The sequence below is a fragment of the Furipterus horrens genome, unplaced genomic scaffold (genome assembly GCF_987537825.1).
Source record: "Furipterus horrens unplaced genomic scaffold, mFurHor1.1.pri manual_scaffold_5, whole genome shotgun sequence".
Lineage (NCBI taxonomy): Eukaryota > Metazoa > Chordata > Mammalia > Chiroptera > Furipteridae > Furipterus > Furipterus horrens.
The window spans coordinates 1,061,028-1,081,582 of NW_028327175.1; the positions used below are offsets into that span (position 1 = coordinate 1,061,028).

A 20,555-nucleotide genomic window follows, 5' to 3' on the forward strand; every position below is an offset into this window, starting at 1 on the left:
CCAGGAGAGAGCAGGGAGCGGCGACAGTAACAAAGCACGTGCCGTGCGTGCTCCGAAAGCGCAGAGACGTAGGTGTCAGCTCGCTCGTCCCGCAGCGACCTTACGAGGAGGGCGGTTCTCATAACCAGCAGCAGCAGCAGGAGCAGCAGCTGAGGAGAGAAAGGGAAACTGAGGCTTGGCAACAGCACCAGCCCAGATTCACAGCCCCGATGACCAGCGGTGCGGCTCTCACCGCAGCAGTGGCGTGGGGCCCTGCCACCCCCCCACCCACTGCCAGCCTCCCCCTGTGCCCCCCAACCCCCCGCCCCGGGCGGAGGTCCAGGGGAGTCAGCTTTAAAAACACAACGAGGACAGCCCCGCTGTGGGGAGATGAGGGCCAGCCCCGTGCGGTACAGGGCTGCGGGCTGTCCTGGGGGGATCACTTCCTGGGCGGGGTCAGCTGCTTGTAAACCAGTAACGACGCCCCCAGGGTACCGGGTGGGCGCTGCTGGCGAGCGCTAGGGCCCCTGCCAGCTGGAGGGCCCGTCAGGCTGTGAAGTTTCTCTGGCACGATGTCCACGTTAGCAGCAAAACTCAATTTGAAGCCTTTCCCGCACGTATGTCCCCTGAGCAACGGCTGCGCGTGGAGGGAGCTGCGGGAGTGGCGGCCACGCAGCGTCATGCCGGGTCCCTGCAGGCAGGACTGGCCTCCCAGGCCTTCTGGGGCCGCCCTGCAGCGGTCCCGGTGTGCACAGAGGTGCCTGCGGGCGGCCACCAAAGTCCAAGGAGCCGTGCGCAGCTCTGCTCCCGAGCTGGCTGTGGGCGGGAGGAACCGCCGGGTGGGATGCGGTGCTCGGAGGGCAGGAAGCAATGTCTCCTCTCTCCCTTCGCCCACCAGCTCCTGCAGGGTGGCTCCAGGGACCGGCCGGGGGAGGGACTGGGGTGCTGTCACAAGGCTGGGCCCTCGGGGCACAGGGCGGGGCTGGGAAAGTGTAGGGAGCACAGCTTGGGGACAGAGAAGAAGAGGCAGGGTGTTGCTTTCAAAGGTGGGTACACTGAGTCACCGGAAGGAAAGGAACGTGTTTCAGATGAAAAGAGGAAGCGCAGGCTGTCTGATCTCAGTGATTTCGTGTCACCCGGTGCCTGGAGGGAACCGTGGAGTCCCAGGCCACAGCAGGTCCCCAGGCCCCTTCCCGGTACGTGGTGACAGCCCCATGGCCGCCCAGCCCGCCTTCATTTGGAAGCAACGTGGGTGCATGTGAGTGGCTGACTCAGCGCCCCCGCCTGCCCCCACCGCAAGGTATTCGTGAGTCAGCAGCGTGGTGACACCTTCGGGTGCTGTCCTCTCAGCCAGTCTCTGCACACACCAGGCGCCTCTCTGTTTGGTCCACGCAGGTGAGTCATCGGAGGAAGTGGATCTGACTCTGGTCCACCAGGCGGCATCGAACGGCGACGTCGGGGCTCTGACGGCCGCGATCCGGGAAGACCCCTCCGTCCTGGAGTGCTGCGACGGCGAAGGTGAGCCTGCGCCCGGGCCCGCGGGTGCCCCGTCCTGCCTCCATGTGGGGCCTGCCCGGGGGGGGGGGGGGGGGGGGCGGCGGCGGGCGGGCCACGGCCTGTCTCTGAGGAGGGTCCGGACACAGAGCGACAGAGTCTCTCCCATCGCCTCTCCCAGCAAGGCCAGTTGGTTTGACTCTGTTTCCAGTTTCTCCGCGCAAATGTCGAACATAGCAGCTGAGCCAAGGGGTGGAGAGAAGGGACAGTGGTGCAGAGACAGGCGTGGGACAGAGGGACGGCCACAGGCAGGCAGCAAAGGCGTCTGCTCCTGAGAAGACGGAATCGAGGTACTTTTTTCTCTGCTCTTCTGGCTAAGTGCAGCAAAAACTCCCTGGCATCACATGTAAAGTGAACATGAGAAGACTCCGGAGGGTGGAGGTAAAATAACAGACGGGCTGGGACCTTGGCCTCAAGGAGTGACATGGTGGGGAGTTTCTTGGGTTTTGTCCCCAATCCTCCAGCATTGGGGCTAACGGAGCCAGGAACCTAGAGAGGTGACGGGCACAGACCAAAACCCCCGACAGAAGTCCGCTCTCTGCAGTCGAAGAAGCAGGAAGAAACAGCCTGGTGAGATGGGACTCCCTTAGACAAGAGTGACTCCATTCCAGCCACACACGCCCACACACACACACCCCTGTGGCCCAGCCCCAGCCATTGCACCTCCGCCCGCTGGGAACGAGGCCCCCTCCCCTTCCCTGCCTGTTGTGCTGGGGTCAGAGCGGGGGCCTTAAGAACTGGGACTTGCACGCCGGCCTGCAGTCGTGAAGAGTCTTCTCCCTCAGATGGCCCAGGAGGGAGCCTGGCCCCCAGCCCCACGGGGCAGCGCTAAGTGGCTCCCGCCCTCCCCTCGGCAGGGGAAGCCATGGAGACAGAGGATGGGGGTATGGGAAGCGACTCAGAACACAGTGCCCCAGACGCCCACCTTTCAATAGAAAACCACTCCTCGTACCCAGGACCTCCAGCTGAAGGAAAAGGAAGACAAAGATGTCAGTGAACCCTGAGATGAGAGCCGCTGGAATTATCTGACAAAGGTTTTCAAGTAGCTGTAAAAAAAAAAAAAAGCTTCAATTACAACCGTGCTTGAAACAAATGAAAAACGAGAAAGCCTCGGCAAAGAAATAACAGACATAGAAAAGCCAGATGGAGACGTTCAGACCTCGGAGATACCGTAACCACGATTGAAAACTCAGCGGGCGAGCTCCTCAGCAGACGTGAGCCGCGCTGAACAACGGAAAGAAAACAATGAGAAGCCCCCGAGGCCTGTGGGTCTGTCGCTGGTTTCTCCCCCCGTGTTTCTGGGGTCGTTGGTGATTCCTAGCCAGTCCGCCTGTCGCAGGAGCTGCCGGTTCCCTTACGGGGAGAACAAAGTACTGTGTGGCATTGGGGGGTTGCTCCCTAGTGTATCTGTGGTAGTGTGTGCGCATGCACGTGTGCACATGTGGGCGTGTGTGCATGTGTGCGTGGGGGGCATGTGTGCACGCGTGTGTGCGTGGGCATGTGTGCGTGTGTGTGTTTAAAGCAGACTTACTTGCACATCTGCCTTGGGCTGGAAGTGGTGATGAGGACAGTCAAAGGTTAAACACCCCCGTGTGATGAGTGCGAGGGGCAGACTGCCTGAGTTCCGTCCCGGCTGGCACGGACCGGCGTGAGCGGGAAAGACAGTACAATGTACCGAGCCGCGGGGAGGCGGCTGACGCAGCGCTGAGAGGCAAACTCACAGCACTAAACACGGCCACTAAAAAGGAGGAGCAGCGCCAGGCAGCAACCGAAGCCCTCGCTTCAAGCACCTAGAAGATGAAGAGCAAAATAAACCCCAAGCAAACAAAAGGGATGAAATAATAAGTAGACACAAGTGACATTGAAAACAGAATAGCAACAGAAACATCAATTAAGTGGGGAACTGATCCTTTGAAAAGGCCAATGAAATGGACAAACGTCTGGCAACTGCACCGACAAGAAGAAGAGGAGAGAAGGCACAAACCACCCCCATCAGGACCGAGACCGAGCGTACAGCCGCAGACGCCGAGAGGCACGAGGGGTGACGGAGAGCTGCAGCCACCCGCTCCGCACACAGGGACGGCGCCATGCGGGTTAAAAGCACCGACTCAGTAAAGAGATTAACGGCCACAGTTCAGCAGGGAACGAGGAATTTGAATAGTCCAGTAGCTATTAAGGAAATTAAATTCCTAATGTTAAAATTCTTAGCCAAAGAAATCTTTAGGCCTAGATAATTTTACTAAATGCTTCTACAAACTTTTAGATAATAATTAATACCAATTCTACATAATTTCTTGCAGAAAAGGTAAGAGGGGGACACTTTTCTCAGTTATATTTATAAAGCCAGACCAAGATGAAATAAAAAATAAACCTACAGACCCATACTCCTGATGAATATGCAGATATCCTTGGCAAAATATTAGCAAATAGAATTTGGTAATATATCTAAACAAAGAATTATATGCCGTAACCAAATGGGATTTGCTCTAGGGTTATGTCTTGTTCAATATTTGAAAATTAATCCGTGTAACCCATCATATCATCCTGCCAAAGAGAAAAGATCACACAATTGTGTCAGTGGATGAAAAAAAGCACTTGGCAAAATTTAACATTAAAAACTCAGAAAAATAAAAAAAGAGGGGAACTTCCTCAGTCTGATATCTACCCGACCCCCCAGAGCTCACATTTTACTCGATGGTGAAAGACTGAATGCTTTGCTCCTAAGTCAGAGCAGAGCAACGGCATCCACTCCGAATCACAGTACGGGAAGCGCTAACCAGCACAGAGGTGAGAGACAAACAAAAAGCATATGTTCTGAAAAGGAAAAAATAGAACTGTTCTTTTCTGCTCTTGGTTATCTACATGGAAAGTGCTCAGGAACCTATCAAAAGCCTCCTACAACTGAGTGAATTCTGCAAGGCCACAGGATACCAGATCACAACACGAAACACAAAAACAAATGGTAGTCATGTATGCTGTAAACGAACACACAGGCACAGATTAAAGCCACATACCATTTAAAATCATGCAATAAAAAACACTAGGTGTGCATATAACAAGATGTTTTTAGGACTTGTAAACTGAAAACTAAAATGCTGATGGAAGAACTCAGATGATCTCAGCAAATGGGGAGACACGCCATGTTCATGGATCAGGAGACACGACGTGGCCAACATGCAAAGCTCCCCAAACTCCCACACAGGTTTAATGCAATGTGTGTCTCACCGCAGCAAGACATTTTTGCAGATATGGGCGAGCTGGTCTGAAATGCATATAGAAAGGCAAAGGAGCTAGAATAGTTAAAAACCATTTTGAAAAAGATGAATGAAGTGGAGGACTCGGTCTACCCCATTCTAAGACATACTTAGCTACATAAATCAGTGGTATTGCAGGGGCACAGCAGGGGCCAGAGGACAAGAACGGAGGCCTCAGAGACTCAGAGGCTCCCACACACACAGATGCTCAGAGAGAGAGCAGGAAGGAGACGAGGAAAGGGAGGGGGTGGAGAAAGACATGGCACCTCACTGCTGCATTTGCCGCGCTGCGATGCCGGACGGAGCATTAGGAGGCTCTGGAGAGAAACTGGGGTGCCGGCTCCAACCTTTCAGTGAGAACAGTGGCCTGGAACCCGTCATTCTCAGGAATCTTAGGCGCATAGCTCACAGGTCACCGAAGAATCTCAGCCTCAACGTGAGTCTCCTCAGGTGACACTGAGTGGGCCTCTGTGGCAGGAAGCGTGTCTGACGGTGGCCGCTGCCCTGGGAGGAGGAGGAAGGCCCTGGGCTCTCCTCGCCTGTCTCATGCCTCACGGCTCACGCCGGCCCTGCCCGGTACATCAGCACCTGCCGTTTGCCTCTGGTTTTATCCAGGAAAAAAACACATGGAAAACTAAATACCTTGATCTCTGTTGATTCCAATTACAGAGGAATATTTCGGAAAAGGTGGCCCCTTTTAGCAAGAGTTCATGCAATCCAAGGCTACGCTACTATCTCTGCCCCGTATCAACCCCCGCCTCCCAGGAAGGCCAGGACCCCTCTCCCCGGCCAGGGCCTCCCTGTTCAAGCCGAGTCAGGACAAGCCGGCCCATTACATCCCTAATGAGGCTGACCCCCAAGGCAGGGACACCCAGCGTTTGTCACCTGCTCAGTGTGTTTAACCAACCAGCGCCGCGGAGTTACAGGCCTGATGACAGGGCCGGAAGGACACAGAGTTTACACGTGTGCACGGCCATCCCTCTCCTTAGTCCCAGGCAGCGCACGGCGGGGTCATGCGTGCGGAGGGCGGGTCGTTGTTGGCCAAGGGCACAGGAACCAACAGGCAGGTGCCACCCGCCCCACAGCGTCACCATCCAACGGTTTTTAAGTGGCCGTCGCCATGTCTCATTCCAGGGTGCACCCCCCTGATGCACGCGGTGGCCGGGCGCCAGCTGGACACCGTGAAGCTGCTGCTGAAGATGGGGGCCAGTGTCAACACGCAGGACGCCCACGGCCGCACCAGCCTGTGCCTGGCGACCTACCTGGTACCGACGCGTCTGTCCCGGGCGGCAGGGAGCAGGGAGGGCTGGGCGCATCGTGATGGGGCCCCACAGCAGAAGGGGGTTCTCGGGCGGACGCAGCTTTGCTTCAGTCCTCTCCAGCGTTTGTCACCACTTAGAGCTGGTGTCATGGATTTGAGTCACTTTGGATCTTCCAAACGATCCTCTAAAATTAAGACAGAGGCGACCGCACCATGAGAGAAACCGCCTTTCCCACCTGAACTGCATCAGCATCTCCCTCCGCGCGGCTCTGGACGCTTGGGTGCCCGGCCGAGAGCATCCCACGAGCACCCCACGGATGCCCTGAGCGGGCGGCACCCTGGCAGCGGCAGGAGGACCTGCAGTCGGACCGGCGGAGCAGGAGGCGGGGATGACTGCGTGGGGAGTGGGGACAGGGAAGCACCAGGCAGGGGGCTCAACCCCCAGCCAGCACTCTGTGAAAAAGGGGGTTGGGCGGGTCGTCACCCCGAGAGCTCAGCTCCGCCTTTCCCGCCGTCAGAGCCAGCCTCACGAGCCTTCCCGAAAACCCGCCAGCCCCTCCGCTCTCGGGCCCTCCAGGAAATGCTCTGGGAACCCCGCTCCCGGTCACGCAGGGTCCTCCTGGCGCTCCATGGCGGTGATGCGCACCCGCCCCTCCGCTGAGGTTCCTGGGGGCCCGCACGGTGACCTGCCCCGTGACTCCTGTGGCTGCCGACGCAGCTGCTTGTGCTGCTGCCACTGCCCCTCGGGGTGCGGGACCTGCCTGGGCTCCCACCCCCAGCCCCGGGGTGTGGCTGCCCGCGGAAGTCGGACCCCCCTGCCACGCTCAACCTGGGTGCGGGGGCGCAGGACCCCACTCTCAGGGTCCCTGTACCCGCCGCTTTCTCACCGCCTGTCTGCGTGGCCCCTTCTCTGGGACTCACCGCAGAGCTGGGGAGAACTTTTCAGGAGTTGCAGTTTCTGGGAGGGCACCCTGACCTCCTGGGTCCGACACGGGGTGGGGTCGGGGGGCCTGCATGCTAGACCCTTATGCCCGGCCGCTCGTCCGCCACTTGAGTTAGAACGCCGCTGGCCCTGGTCAGGGCGAAGTTCTCGGTCTCAGGCAGACACAGGACGGCGCCCCCAGACCGTCCCTTTGAGCACAGCCCGAGTGACTGCTCTCGCTGCGGAGGAGGTTTGAGTGTCTGAGCCGAGGACAGGGGAGCATTTGCACCCGGGACGAGCGGAGGAAGGCGGGAGAGATGCTTCTAACGTTGCCTGCTGCCGGCATTTAGAATAGAGTGAAACCGAGCTGCACGTCCCCCCAAATTCTAAATTTTAAGATTTCTTGGGCTAGACAACGACTCCCAGGGCTGGGCAGAAGTGCGCCTCTAGGTCGCAGTGATGGGCGAGCTTGGGGACCTGTCGCCTTGGCCGACGACCCTTTCTGGGAACGCATTCTGCAGAGACGTGAGGGCAGCCTGCCTGCAGGACTCAGTGTGGCCGCGCCCACCTGCTGACGACGCCCCGCCTCTGCGTGGCCACCCAAGTCCCGCCCTGTCCCCCACGCCCCTGGCCTGGGCAGTGCCCTGCGAGGCCCGCCACTCCCTCTGGCAGAGTTTGAGTGCATCTACTACGGAGAACCTTGGCAGAGGGGGCACTCGGAGGGGAAGCCTCGGCCGCAGCTCCAGCCCCGGGGTGTCAGCGGGGCCACCCCAGACGTGCGACCTTAGGCAGGTCGCTTCACCTCTCCGTGCCGCCGTCCTCGGCGGTGCTGTGGGGTCGGAATGGCGGCCCAGGCGTGTCACAGACGCAGGGGAACCCGTGGGCCGCCCTGCCCGTCGCTGGTAAAGGGCCTGAGTAGTGAGCACGGCTCCAGAAGTATCGGACGGCTTTTCGGGAGAAAGAGAGCCACAGATACACACGGAGCGCCGGGAGGTGTTGCAAAGTGATACAAAGGGTTCGTCCCCTCCCCCGTCACATTTGTTTTTCAAAAAATGGTGAAACCTGGGAAACTCCGAATTGTGCCCCGTGTGCCTCCCGGTCTCCGGGTCACATGTTTCTCCTCTTAACGAGAGAACCCGGTGACCGGGCGTGGGCGGCTAAGCCGGATCTGACTCCCCAGTCGGCTCTGACTCACGCAGAAAAACCCTCCGCCCTCAGACATTGTCGGCCGGCTCTGCCAAGTCCCATCCAGCACAGCAGCCTGTGAACTCGCCTGTGCTTTTGCGGGAAGATTCTTTCCAGCCTTTTCAGAGCAAAAGATTCTTTTCTTATCATCACCTTTCTTCTCCTCTGCGCAGTTAACACAGTTTGATTTTTACTGTTTCCGACTTTGCGAGGGAAACCTTCAGTCATCTTTCCCCTCTTCCCTGGGAGACCTGAGGCTCAGTCATATACGAACAGAGGGAAGCTGGAAAGAAAGCGCCCCCCTTAGCCTTCGTAAGAACGGTTTCCCCTGCGTGTCAGTCGGCCCGTGTGGCCGAGGGGCTGCGGGCGAGCGCGGGAGGCGCGCTCCTTGGCGGCCGAGGCAAACGTGGTGAGCGGTGAGGCTGCGTCAGCTACTTCAAGTCTGCGGAGCAGGGGAGGGGGCCGCCTGCCGCTCTGTCTGCTGCCCAGGGAGGCAGCCGCCGGGGGCAGGGCGGGCGGGCCGTGTGCAGGCAACCGGGGTCATGCGCAGTTTCTTGGGGAACCAGTGGGAACCCCTTTGAGGGTGCTGCTGATAGCCCCATACTCAGCCTCGGAAAGGTCCGCCGTTGGAGCAGGGCTCAGGTGGGGTCTGGGCGTTGGCAGCGGACTGACTGGAATGAGCAGATGCTGGCCTCATGGTTAGTAGGAAGCAAACTTGGGAAAGAGGACCAAGGCCTGTGTGTTGGATGCAGATGAACCGAGGCCCCCAGTGGCGGCTGGGCTCAGGGGTGATCCCGGAGGCAAGTTTTAGGGATACGACCGTGGCGTTGAGGTCAGAGCACGGACGGGCATGTTTTGGGGTGGAACCCAGAGAACGAGAGGCTAGAGCAGATTCATCCCCCTGTCACATGCCCTGGGACCTGAGCATAAAAGTGGAACACCAGTGAGTGGCCCTAGAAATGGGGGGCGCGGGGGGGGTGAGGAGGGAGAGTCAGGAAATCAGCCTCCATCTGCTGGGTGAGCTCTAGAGCCACCTGCAGCCCTTGGGCCCTCGGCTGAGGGGTCTCCCCGGGGGACGTGTTGAACCACCTGAGAACGGCCTGCGTTCAGCCACGCAGAGGAGGGGAGGCGGCGGGGGCGCGGCCGGTGGCCTGGCGTGGGCCAGGCCGTGGTGTCACGGTGCGGCCGCTCTCCCGTTCCAGGGCTGGCTGGAAGGCTGCGTGAGTCTGCTGCGGAACGGGGCCAAGCACAGCGTCCCGGACAAGCACGGCCGCCTGCCCCTGCACGCGGCCACGGCGGAGCCCGACACGAGGTGAGTCGCCGGTCCCGGGACGCGCGGGCCGGGAGGGACCCAGCTTGGATCAGAAGGTCATCTGCCCCAACCCTCTGTGGCCAGTTAAAGCCCTCACCCCTTTCTTAAAATTGGAGCAGACAGGACCGCATCTTAGCAAATCCAAACGTCCTGCAATAGTCTTCCCCTCTAACTGGTCACAGCCTTTCCTCCTAGTCCTACTTGAGAAGCGATGCTGTTTGTCACCATCTGAATTCATACATTCCTCCCTTCAGTGAGTCAACCACGTATCCATTCAGTGACTATTGACGGAGCGCTTGCCCCGGGCCACACTCTGCTCCAGGCCCAGGCCAGGCCCGCGGGGAGGAGGACAGAGGCCCTGGCCTCACAGAGCTCGCGCTCCAGGGACGGAGTTCATGGCCACCCGTAGAACAAGTAAACAGGATGCCTTGGAACAGGTGTGCGCTAGGAGGAAAACCCAACACGGCGAGAGGCAGGGGCCAGCAGGAGGCGAAGGTCGGAACTCAGAGTCCTGCCCACGTTTTTGGGTGGAAGAGGCGGAGGACCCACAGGGAGGCCGGGACATGGCACCGGTGGGTGGGAAGGAAGACCAGGCCTGTTGAAAGGCCTGGGAACAAACATGCTCAGATCACTGGGGTTTGAAGGTCACGGTCTGGAAGACGACCGAGCGGCCCAGGAGAGAATCTCGCAGGGGCCAGGTGTGGCTCCCCCATCCTCCGTGTTCTGGGGCCTCAGCCTGCAGTCTCTGAAAGCCCCTCGGAGCAGCAGGCCCCAGCGTTTCCTGCGGGGACACCAGCAGCTTTCTGGGCACTTTCCCGACCGTGGCTGCACAGGACACCAGTGACAGGAACGGAGCCTTCAGTGGGGGGAGGAGGCATCGGGGTGCCTCGGCCTCTGGGCCCGGGTCCCGAACTGAAACGGAAGCTGCGTTGGGTGGAGGAGGCCAAGGCCCTTCCAGCCGGGAGGTCACAGGGTTTCTTCATTTCAGCCTGTTTGACACGAGAATGAAAGGGCTTTTGGGAAATTCCACGTCTGTTCCCAACCAAGCCTGGCCCCTTGTCATCATTGGGTCGGCTCCAGGGAGAGCAGGCAGCTGGGACTTACTCAGAGCCTCGCCACACAGGGAGGTTTGGGGACGAGCTGCCATGCGCAGAGCGGACAGTCCGTGGCCCCCCGCAGCGACGCTTCCCTGTTGACGAGTCGGGAAGACGGCTCCTCCCAACAGCCCTCAGACATGTTAGGACACCGTCCTGTGTTCCCAGGAATAACAGTTAGGAAATAGGTTTAAAACACATCTTTTTAGACTATTCCGCCCTGATTTACGAAACTTTGTTGCTTTTACGTGCCTTGCTCTGAGCGGTCCTTTCCCAATCGCCCGAGCGGGCCCGGGAGGTCAGGCCTGCTTCCGGCACGGGCGTTGCTGCTGCCGTGAGGCGCGGGGCCTGGCGCTTCCATGTCTCAGCACAAGTTCGGTCTGGTGTCAGGGGTCCTGAGTGGGGGCGGGGCGGCTCCCCTCCATGTGGTGACCCAGGGACCCACGCGGCTTCCGCCTTACGGCTCAGCCGCCCCCAGGATCACAGATCCCCTTTGGCCAGAGGGTGGGGACGGAGGGGGGCAGAGAAACCCGCTTATTTCTGTCAACTCTCAGCCTGCAATGGACGCCATTCACTGCCGCTCACGTGCCGTCCGCAAGGGCCAGGCAGTCGCTCGGCCACAGCTGGGTGCTGGGGTGGGGACTTGTGTCCATGACCAGGGACCCGCGTCCTGACAGGGACCCCACACCAAGGGAGGCGTCCATGACAGCACTGTGAGTGCCCTGGGCCTGGTCAGCCAAAGTCACGCTCGGGGCTGCGTGTTCTGTCCGTCACGTCAGCCGAAATGGCTGCAGTCATAAACTGAAAACCAATCCAACTGCACTTCCTCTCTGTCAGTCTGTGTCTGGGGCCCAGCAGGGACCCTCTGCTCTCTGGAGCTCACTGCGTCATCGTCCCCAAGGGGACAGCGCGCGCGGCTCTCCCTGCACGTGCAGTTGTGCCGCCGGGGCTGCAGCACGCAGAGGAGCCCCGGGAGACAGGCGTGGCCGCTGAGACAGAGCTCTGAAGGCCGGGAGCCCTGCGGCCACGGGGACTCCCGCCACCAGTCCCGGGGGGCCAGCAGCGAGTCCTCTGAGGCAGCCGGGCCCTCCGAGGGTCTTCCTGTGGTCTCCGTGGTTACTGGCGGAGGGCTTTCCCACCGAGAGAGTGCCAGCCCCTTGGCCCGCTGCCCTCAATCTTGCTGAGGTTGGCGGAGGAAGGGAGTCATTCCCTCGGGGTCCTGTGCTCTGGTCCCCAGGTGAGGCGGCCTCAGTTGGGGTGGGGTGGGGTGGGTCCCGCTGCAGCTCACCCGTAACCGGCAGCTACCGGGACGGGGCGGGCGGCGGGCAGGGGACCGTCTCCCCAGCCGTCGCTGGGCTGCCCAGACCCAGGGCTGGGAGCTCCGGAGCCAGGCGCCCCGGGACATGCTAAGGGGATCGCCCTCCTGCCCACTGGTCACCTCATGGAGATCGGGGCCCCCAGCATAGAAAGGGGAAAAGCTTTCCAGAAGCAGCCATTGGATGGAACTTGTGGCACACAGATGTCGTCTGCGTGCTCTGTGGGCACCGACACGTGACATCACAACACACTGTTCAGAAGGGAGCGTGGCTGTGGTGAGAAATGTGGGTGCTGGGAGCTGCAGCACTTGGCCCGGGGCGCTGGCTGCTTGGGAACGAAGCCAGGACTCCAACTGCGGCTGCCCGGCCCCAGCACCCACCGTCCCAGTCCCTGGGGGGAGACAGGCTCACAGTCCCGGTCCTGGGGGGAGACGGGCTCACAGTCCCGGTCCTGGGGGGAGATGGGCCACTGTCCCGGTCCCTGGGGGGGAGACGGGCTCACAGTCCCGGTCCTGGGGGGAGATGGGCCACTGTCCCGGTCCCTGGGGGGGAGACAGGCTCACAGTCCCGGTCCTGGGGGGAGATGGGCCCATTGTCCTAATACCTAGGGACAAGAAGGGCCTCCCACAGCTGCCTGGACATCTGAGGCCAAAGCAGGGCTGAACCAGTGCCGACGAGGCCCGGGCTGGGGTTCACGGCCAGGGCTCATGGGAGTACTCTTGGCCACCTTCATACCAAACCTGAAAGGACGAAACGGAGAGGTGGGCACGTGGTGTGGCAACCAGGACAGGTGGGGACCATGCCCTCTGTGCCGTGGGACAGCCTGGGAGCACCGGGCGGGGAGCCAGGCCCCAGCAGCCAGCCAGGCCAAGTCCCCAGGGCCCCGTGTGAGCGCTGCGTTGGCAGTGCCTGGGGCTGTGTGTCCTCCTGGAAGACGGGGCTTGGGATGGAGGGGGCACACGGACAGGGTAAGAAGACAGTTTTAAGGGAAAACACATCCAGAGTAGAATATAATTACAAGAACCCAAATTACCCAAAATGCGATTATTTTGATGGCATCTTCCTGCCAGAATTCAGAAAGGAAACAGCAACGCGGGGCTCACGGGTGGCGGGCGCCTTCTGCCCGCGATGCTCAGCCCCCACCCCCGGCCGTCACCGCCCTGTCACAGAGCGAGGAGACGGGCTCGGGAGACCATGCGGCCGGGGGCCCCCGTCCCTGGGCGGCCCCCGACTGCAGGGCCGTCACGTCTCCTCAGTCTGTCCCCTGAGCTCCCTGTTCTGTTTCCAGGCTCCTCACAGTCCTGGTGCAGCAGTCGGGCCTCAGCGAGATCAACCACCAGGACAACGAGGTGAGCTGCCCTCGGGGGGACGGGGCCACTGTGCGTGTCAGCGGGGGGCGGGGGGGCCTGTGTCCCCACTGCTGACCTTCAGGCAGAACTGCACCCCACGCGGCTGTGGGCGGCTTCTCAGACAGGAGGGCGTGGCATTCAGCATCTCCGCACCCGTCACACCCCGTCACACCCCCGAAATATTGTGTCCCCCCTCTGTACACGGAGAGTCCCAGGAGCGTGGGGGCAAGCCGCGGCTGCCGCTCCCCCTCCGAGGGACCGATGTCAGGGAGCGGAACGCCTAGTCACCTGTCCCAGGGCCACGTTCTGAACGGCAGCGGCTGCAGTTGCTGTGTGTCCCCGTGGCAGGGAGCTCGTGTGCGGCTTCCGAGAACCAAGTCCTTGGTGCGGGCAGGTCAGGCGCTGGGGCGGCCCCACCCCCGCGGCCCAGGCTCCTTCACTTTCCAGAAGGAGGGCGGACCGGCCACCAGCCACAGCCGGCCTGAGCCCTTCAACGGGCTCCTGAGACCAGCTCCAATCCCTGGCTGCTGATGGGGGGCCTTATACACGGGGGTGGCTGGGCTGCGCTTCGCTGAGGACGCACAGCAACGTTCAGCACGTCTGCCAGGGGCCCTGTCTTCCTTGTTCGGGGACAGAGGAGACGCGGCCCTGCCCCACCCGCAGGAGGTTCCCGGGAGCCCGCGCCGCGCTGTGTCCCCTGTGTGCCAGCCAGGGCCGCGGTGTGAGGCACGCACTCTGTGCCCCGCAGGCTGCAAAGCGGGGAGCGAGGCGGCGGAGGCTGAGGGGCGAGGGGGTAGGTCAGACCTGTTTCCCAGCGGCCAGAGGAGAGGGCAGGGCCCGGCCGCTGCGGCGTCAGCGACGTGACTTTCCAGGAGTAGCTGCAGGAGGCCCACGCGTGTCGCGACAGCGGCTGAAGAGCAAAGGATCAGAGAGTAGAAATCTAACTTCATGAGGAGATATGTTAGGTTGAGAGCGAAGACGAGACAGTGGAGAGAGGAAGAAAAATCGGTTTCTGAAGCCATCCTGCAGCTGCCCGAGAGAGACAGCGTGGCGTGACCTCATCGCAGGGAGGCCTGAGCTCAGGGGCCGCTGACATTTTCTGGGTTATTATTAAAACTTACTCATATCAGTAATGCACGAACACATTGGCCTTTTTGAACTTTAAACGTTGCAAGTCGTACCGGGTGCCCTGCGTCACTGCCCCCAGCCCGCGGCGTCTCTGCCCAGCCTCTGCCGCAGGGGCGTGGGCACAGTGCGGTGCGACCCGAAAGGCGGCACACCCCCCGTGCCGGTCCCAGCCTTGCGCCTTCTCTCCGGCGTAGTCCTAGCGCTTCTTCCCGTGGTCCAGAGGGTCTGGCTCATCCCCCCCATGACTTCATGATGCTTCCGACATAGTGTTCCCCCCCCCCCCACGGTTTCAGTTATGCACAGTCCACTGAGGGGAAAAAACATTAAATAAAAAATTCCGGAAATAAACAATTCACGAGTTCCGAGAAGCACGATGGACTCTCACACTGTCGGCACCGGGACGAGGCTCGGCCCTCCGTCCTCGCACCTGTGCTCACAGGCCACCTGCCCGTGCGTCCCCGGGCAGCGGGCGCGGCCCCCGCGTGCGGGTCTCAGGGCGCCCGTGCGTGTGTCCCAGGCAGCCTCGTTTGACTTAATAACGCCCGTTCACGTGGCTCTCGTTCCAGCGTGTGGTATAGTCGTTCTACTGTTTTATTAGGGATTATCGTGCATCCCTTCCTGTGTGTAGAAACGAAGTCCTATCATGGGTTTACATGTTCAGGGGAAGCATGGTATATGCAGGGTTCCGTGTAATCGTGGTTCGAGGATCCCCCAAATAAGGAGGGACTACTGTCCTGTGAGAACACCTCTGTCCAGCGTGCTGTCCCCTGGGAATGTATCCTTGGTGGTCTCCAGTCTCCGCCCTGGCAGCACGGCTCTAGGCCGGCCCTGTCGGGGCATCTGGGGGGGCCCCCGGGCGGCAGCCGGGGCACGGGCCTGGCTCTCCCCCCACGTGGCCGGTCAGCTCGTGGCTCCGGCCTCCGTCCCGTTCTGTTGTCACTGGACTTTCTTCTTGGTTTTCTTGCCTCCCCGGGTGACCAGTGAGGCGGAGCTTCACTTCGCAGGGGTGATGGGAAAAATAAGTGTGACCCGGGCCAGCACGTTGAGGGCTCTTTTACTTGTTTGTTCTTCTTAGGATTTGCTCTCACACATCCTGGCCTGCGTTCCTGGGTATCCTTTCCCAGCACTGTGCCTCTTTACATTAAGAAATCTCTGTTCTAAAGGTTCTCATGTTTCTGTCAGGTACATTATTTGTGTCATTGTTACAGGGAGAAAATGAGAGTTTTAAACGAATGTCCTCATTTGTAGCCATTTCCAGTGCCCTGAAGTCCAGCCGCAGGTTATTTTTAGCCTCCACTGTGACCTCTGGCCGTTGAGATGGGCACCGTTGACCCAGATCAGAAAACGCTAGAACAAGGACGATGAATTAATTTACTAATCTTTTAAATCTATCATTAAAAGGTGTTTTCCAAATAAAACTTAAAGAAAGTGGCATCCATGACGGTACTTCTAAAAGTTTTTTTTCAGTGTTTTAAAGAGCGTCCTCTTTGCAACCTCTTACCTACAGAACACCTGCGTACCTTCGGTGCGGTGCCGCCCGGGCGGGGAGAGCCGTGCTGACAGTGTGCGCATCTGACCCCGTCCACCAGAGCGCGGGGCTTCCGGGCGACGCCGGGCCCCCCGAAGCGTCTGGGATGTTTTGCTGGCCTGCCTGCCACCTGCTCTGACTGCGTCCCCAGAGCAGCTGGCACGGCGCACACCTGCGCCTGTACCCCCAGGGCCGCCAGGCCCGCCCCAAAGTGCAGCTGTGAACCCCGAGAACTGCTCAGCGCTGAGTCAGACTTCCGGGTCAGAAAACACCGAAGTTCGGTGGTTTCAGGGGAGAAAAGTGTGAGAAGCTGACGTTTTGGAGGCCTGGGCGCGGGCACAGGGCAGCCCGCGGTGTCTGCAGCCATCACTGTCCCGCAGGCATCTGGGAGACCCGTGCTGAGAGACTCTGTGTCCCTCTGTGAAGGAACTGCTCAGACACGCTCCATCTGGGGAAGGGAGGGCGGGGTTTTCTCTAGTGGAAACTCGCCCTCATTGCTTTATTAGCCGGGGTTTTTATCCACTTTCCACACGTGGAAGTACTTAAGGAAAATATGCAGCCCTTCCCCAGATGGTAGGCAGTGAAAGGGAAGTGCAGCCCTGGCTGCTGGGGCTCCGTGGACTGAGCGCAACCTGCGAGCCAAGTGCCGCTGGTTCGATTCCCGGTCAGGGCACATGACTAGGTTGCACATCAGGTCCCCAGTTGGGGGTGTGAGTGAGAGGCAACCACACAGTGATGTTTCTCTCCCTCTCTTTCTCCTTTCCTCTCTCTCTACAAACAGATAAATAAACAAAAACAAACAAGTAAATAAATAAATTTTTAAAAAAAGAAAGAAAGGGAAGTGCAGATCAATACAGGGTTGAAACATCCAGGTATTTTACACAAGGTCAAAAGCACTTCCTCTTACTTAATCGTTCTGTTCTTCACATTTCACTGACAAGGATTTGAGGCTTTACAGAGAAAAACAGAGCAGGTTCCCTGTTCCCTAAAAGCCACTTTGGATTTCTATTCTGTTTAAATTCCCCCGGAGGGTGGGATTCAGAGCAGGACCGAAAGACAACCTGCCAGCTAAGGGCCAGCGGGGGGCGGCTCCGCACGGCGGTCAGAGGCTCTTAAACCGAGCCTGTCTGCTTCCTGCATCTCCCAGTGCCTGTCTGTCCCCAGCACTGTGTCACCTCCCTGCCAACACCTGCAGAGCCGACCTGTCCTTAACCGAGCGTGACTTACTCTTCGTTCTCTGAACCAATACTTTTGTTCTTCAAAGAAGTGGGATTCTGCCCCCGCCCAGCCCTCTGGGTGTCTGTGGCAGCATCGCCCAATGTTTAGGCCCTGGGTGCCTTTTCGGCCCAGTGGGGTCCACGGGGAGTGCCCAGGCAGCAGCTGGCAGGAGCGGCCTCTCCAGCTTGGACTCAGGGCTTCGTGTTGGACGGGCTTGGTATTTGATCCTCCCTGTAAGTCCGGGAGGCCTGATCCCTGCCATTCTCTCATTCAGTCTCCCGTGGACCCTGCCTGGGCACCTACTGTGCGCTCAGAGCAGTGGGTACCGCATGGCAGATACGTGGCAGCCTCGGCCTCGAATCCTGGTTTCGGTCACTGCCGGCCCCACGCATGGCTGCTGACCAGGAGCAAAAGGAGGGACGAGGCTGCGGTGGGACGAGCCCCTAAACAACATGTGTCGTGCCGCAGTACGTGTGCTGGGGTCGGGTGACTGTGAAAGGCTTGGTTTTCACGTCACTAGGAGGATTTACTCCTGTTTCCCATTGGCCCGATGGAAAACAATAGCGACGGGAAATTCCCTTTGACTTGACTGTGTTCTTGCAACCTGTTTATATTGTGATATAAATACACGATGTGTCTCTCTGTACCATGTATAACATGCATTATAATCTACGTTATGGTTCAGAGGAGCGATTGTTAGAAATAAGGACACAGTGACTCCCAAACCAGTAAAAAGTCATTAGTAACAAAGGGCAAATGTAGTTAGAGGGTCTCTGAGAAGGGAGCTGATGGCACTGGCATATCTACAAACCACAGAAGGGGCATTTAGATAACTGTGTTAGATTGTAACTCCGGAGTAACCAGTAATGGAGAAACGGGGAAGGAGGAGAGGGGAGGGGGAGCGCTGTCGCTCTAGGGCGAGGAGGCTGGTCAATTTCTCTTTGCCGTGGCAATTTCAGGGTGGGGAAGCTAAGACTATAAAACCAGTTTCCTTCGTCTACTTGGCGCGCACATCCTCCTGGCTGTGAGGGTGCGCCCGGCTCTGCAGACTCATGAATAAAGGCCTTGCTTTACTGCTCAAGTCCTGTGTCCCAGTTTTTATTGTGAGCGTTTCTCACATGATGGAGTAATTCAAGTCTCACTCCGTTGGGGGCAGTTGACAGGATCAGCAGTTCTTCCCAACAGTGATCCCCAACTCCCAGGTGGGGTAGGGGAGAATATTTACATTTCAATGCCTGATATACATAAATACATGCCAGGGGCACTTTTAGGAGGGGCCAGAGCTGGTGACAAGGAATAATACTTGGTGGCAAACCTTGTACTAGTGAGAGGCATCATTCTAGAAAGAGAGAAGACCCTACTTCTAACTAAAATCACAAGGAAAAGTACCTCCCAGTGGCTGAGCTCACCTCCAGAATGAAGGTAGCCGGCATGAGGTGCAGAGAGAACAGCGTGGGGGGGACCCGGGTGTCACCCCACTCGGCCACGTAGCCAGTCGGCGGCCTTCGGCAAAGGATGTCGCCTGTCTGCGTTTCAGCTCCTCACCTGTGATCACCTGTAACACAGGGAAAAATACCTGGGGATCTCTAGGGCTGTTGTAAAGATTTAGTGAGGTCTCCTATTTACAGCTCTGGGCCCCAAGTACGCACATAGGGAATGCTCATGCCCCCCCACCCCTCCTTCACCAAAGCCCGAGGAGTTGGGTTTGCTTGTTCGTTTGTTGTTTGGAGGTGGCGGGGTATTGTTTCAGGACAATAACCCTTGAGCCCTAACTGTGTTTAGGCGACAAGGGCCAGCGGATCACTAGGAAACTGATCATCACAGGTTAGTTCACAGCCATATTTTCACGCCGGAGTCCCACGTCACAAAGGCACATCTCCGCACACAGCGAGCGTGACCCGCCTCGTTTGGAGCACTCACCGGAAACTCTGACAGGTCTCATGGATGACTTGGTAACAGTGATCCTATCAGACACATTCATTTTCGGTAAAGGAGGAGTCACGTTCCGCCTTTCTTTCCTGTGTGTGTGAGTTTAAAAAGCCAAGCCAACGTTTACAAAAGCAAAAAACTCAATCAAGGGCAGTGAGGCGCCGTTCGTGCGTTGAGTGGGGTTTGCTTGGCAGGAGCAGCGGGCCTGGCCCTGCTCTGAGCTCCAGGGGCCCCAGAGACAGACTGCCTGCCCGCCGGCACCTGCCTTGTCCCGGCGTCTTTACTCCTGGGCGCGGGGGCACTGCAGGGTGAGGCCGGTGTGGGGAGCGCACGGGACGCAGCACCAGCAGGAGGAAAGCCGTGTGTAATAAAGCGGCTGATGCTCTTGCATTCAGCTGTCTGATGCCCGTGGGCCCGCTGCACAGTGAGACGCCCTGAGTGGAGCCGCGGGAAACACGGAGCAAAGACCACAGGTGCCGCTGCCCGTGGACCAGCGTTGCGTCCACATGGGCCGATTCCCTGCGACAGCAGCCAGAGTCTCTCTGAGGCTCAGCGTCCTGTGGCCGGAACTGAAACTTGAAAGCAGACCAGACCTCGGTGGTGCAGAACGTGGAGCCGGCGAAGGGGATTTCACGTCTGGTCCCAGCGCCCCGCAGACCCCACCCCTAGATTCAGTTCCCTGCGCACACACGGACCTAGGGCCTTGTCCGGACCTCAGCTTCCTCTTCTGTAAACTGAGGAGAAGCAGAGTGGCACCTGCCAGAGTCGGCCGACCGCTGTCGCAAGCAAGCCCGAGTCTCGGGGCCCTGACAGTGTCAGCCTGTGCCCTGCGGGCAGCGGAGCCGGGGCTGCTTGACCAGGTGGCCCTGTCGTGCCTGATTGGTCAGGGCTGTGGGCTCCTTAATCAGGGGCTTCCAGCACGTTCTCGAGCCTGGGCGCCCCTGCGTCCAGTTGTCAGATGAGGAAGGAGAGATGCATGCAGGGCCGCGTGGGCGTCCCCAGCAGCCCCACTACAGTGGCCACGTGGCCGGGACTCAGTCTCAGGCCACGCCTGCCTGGGGGGGCGGGGCGGTGTAGTCCCTGCCTGTGGAAGGGGTCCCTGGGGCCTGGGGAACGGGCAGCGGCCTTCACCGCCACACTCAGTCCAGACGGAGTGACGCCGTATGCGTAAGGACCTGCAGCGGCCTCTGGTCAGTCAGTGTTACTCAGTGACACTATCAGCTGCTCTCCTAACTCGGCGGAGGCCCCCCTCCCCCACGCAGCTCACTGCGGCCGAACAAGGCCAAGGTCGTGACTCCCGCCATTATATCACCTGCAGAGATGGACGAAGAGAAGCTTGGCAGCCGCCCGTGCCCTTTGTCCCCTGTACTGTCCCCTGTGGTCATCTTAGCTGTCTCGTGGCACTGAGCAGTGCGGGCAGGGAGGAGAGGCCGCCCGAGGGTCACTGCACTGGTAACTGGGGCTGGGGGGTGACCTGCAGCCCTGAGAGGACCTGGGGCGCCCGATGGGGGCTCATCCGCCCGGCT

At 59.5% G+C, this 20,555-nt stretch overlaps 1 protein-coding gene across 1 annotated transcript in view; it reads left to right on the plus strand.

The window, feature by feature from the left end:
- ANKRD55 (ankyrin repeat domain 55) overlaps positions 1–20,555 on the plus strand; it is a 64,060-nt gene that overhangs the window by 21,033 nt on the left and 22,472 nt on the right. Inside the window, exons 2-5 of the mRNA XM_090276107.1 lie at positions 1,375–1,497; positions 5,922–6,052; positions 9,358–9,467; positions 13,166–13,226. Coding sequence (XP_090132233.1) covers positions 1,375–1,497; positions 5,922–6,052; positions 9,358–9,467; positions 13,166–13,226 — 425 coding nt within the window. The remainder of the gene's footprint in view (positions 1–1,374; positions 1,498–5,921; positions 6,053–9,357; positions 9,468–13,165; positions 13,227–20,555) is intronic.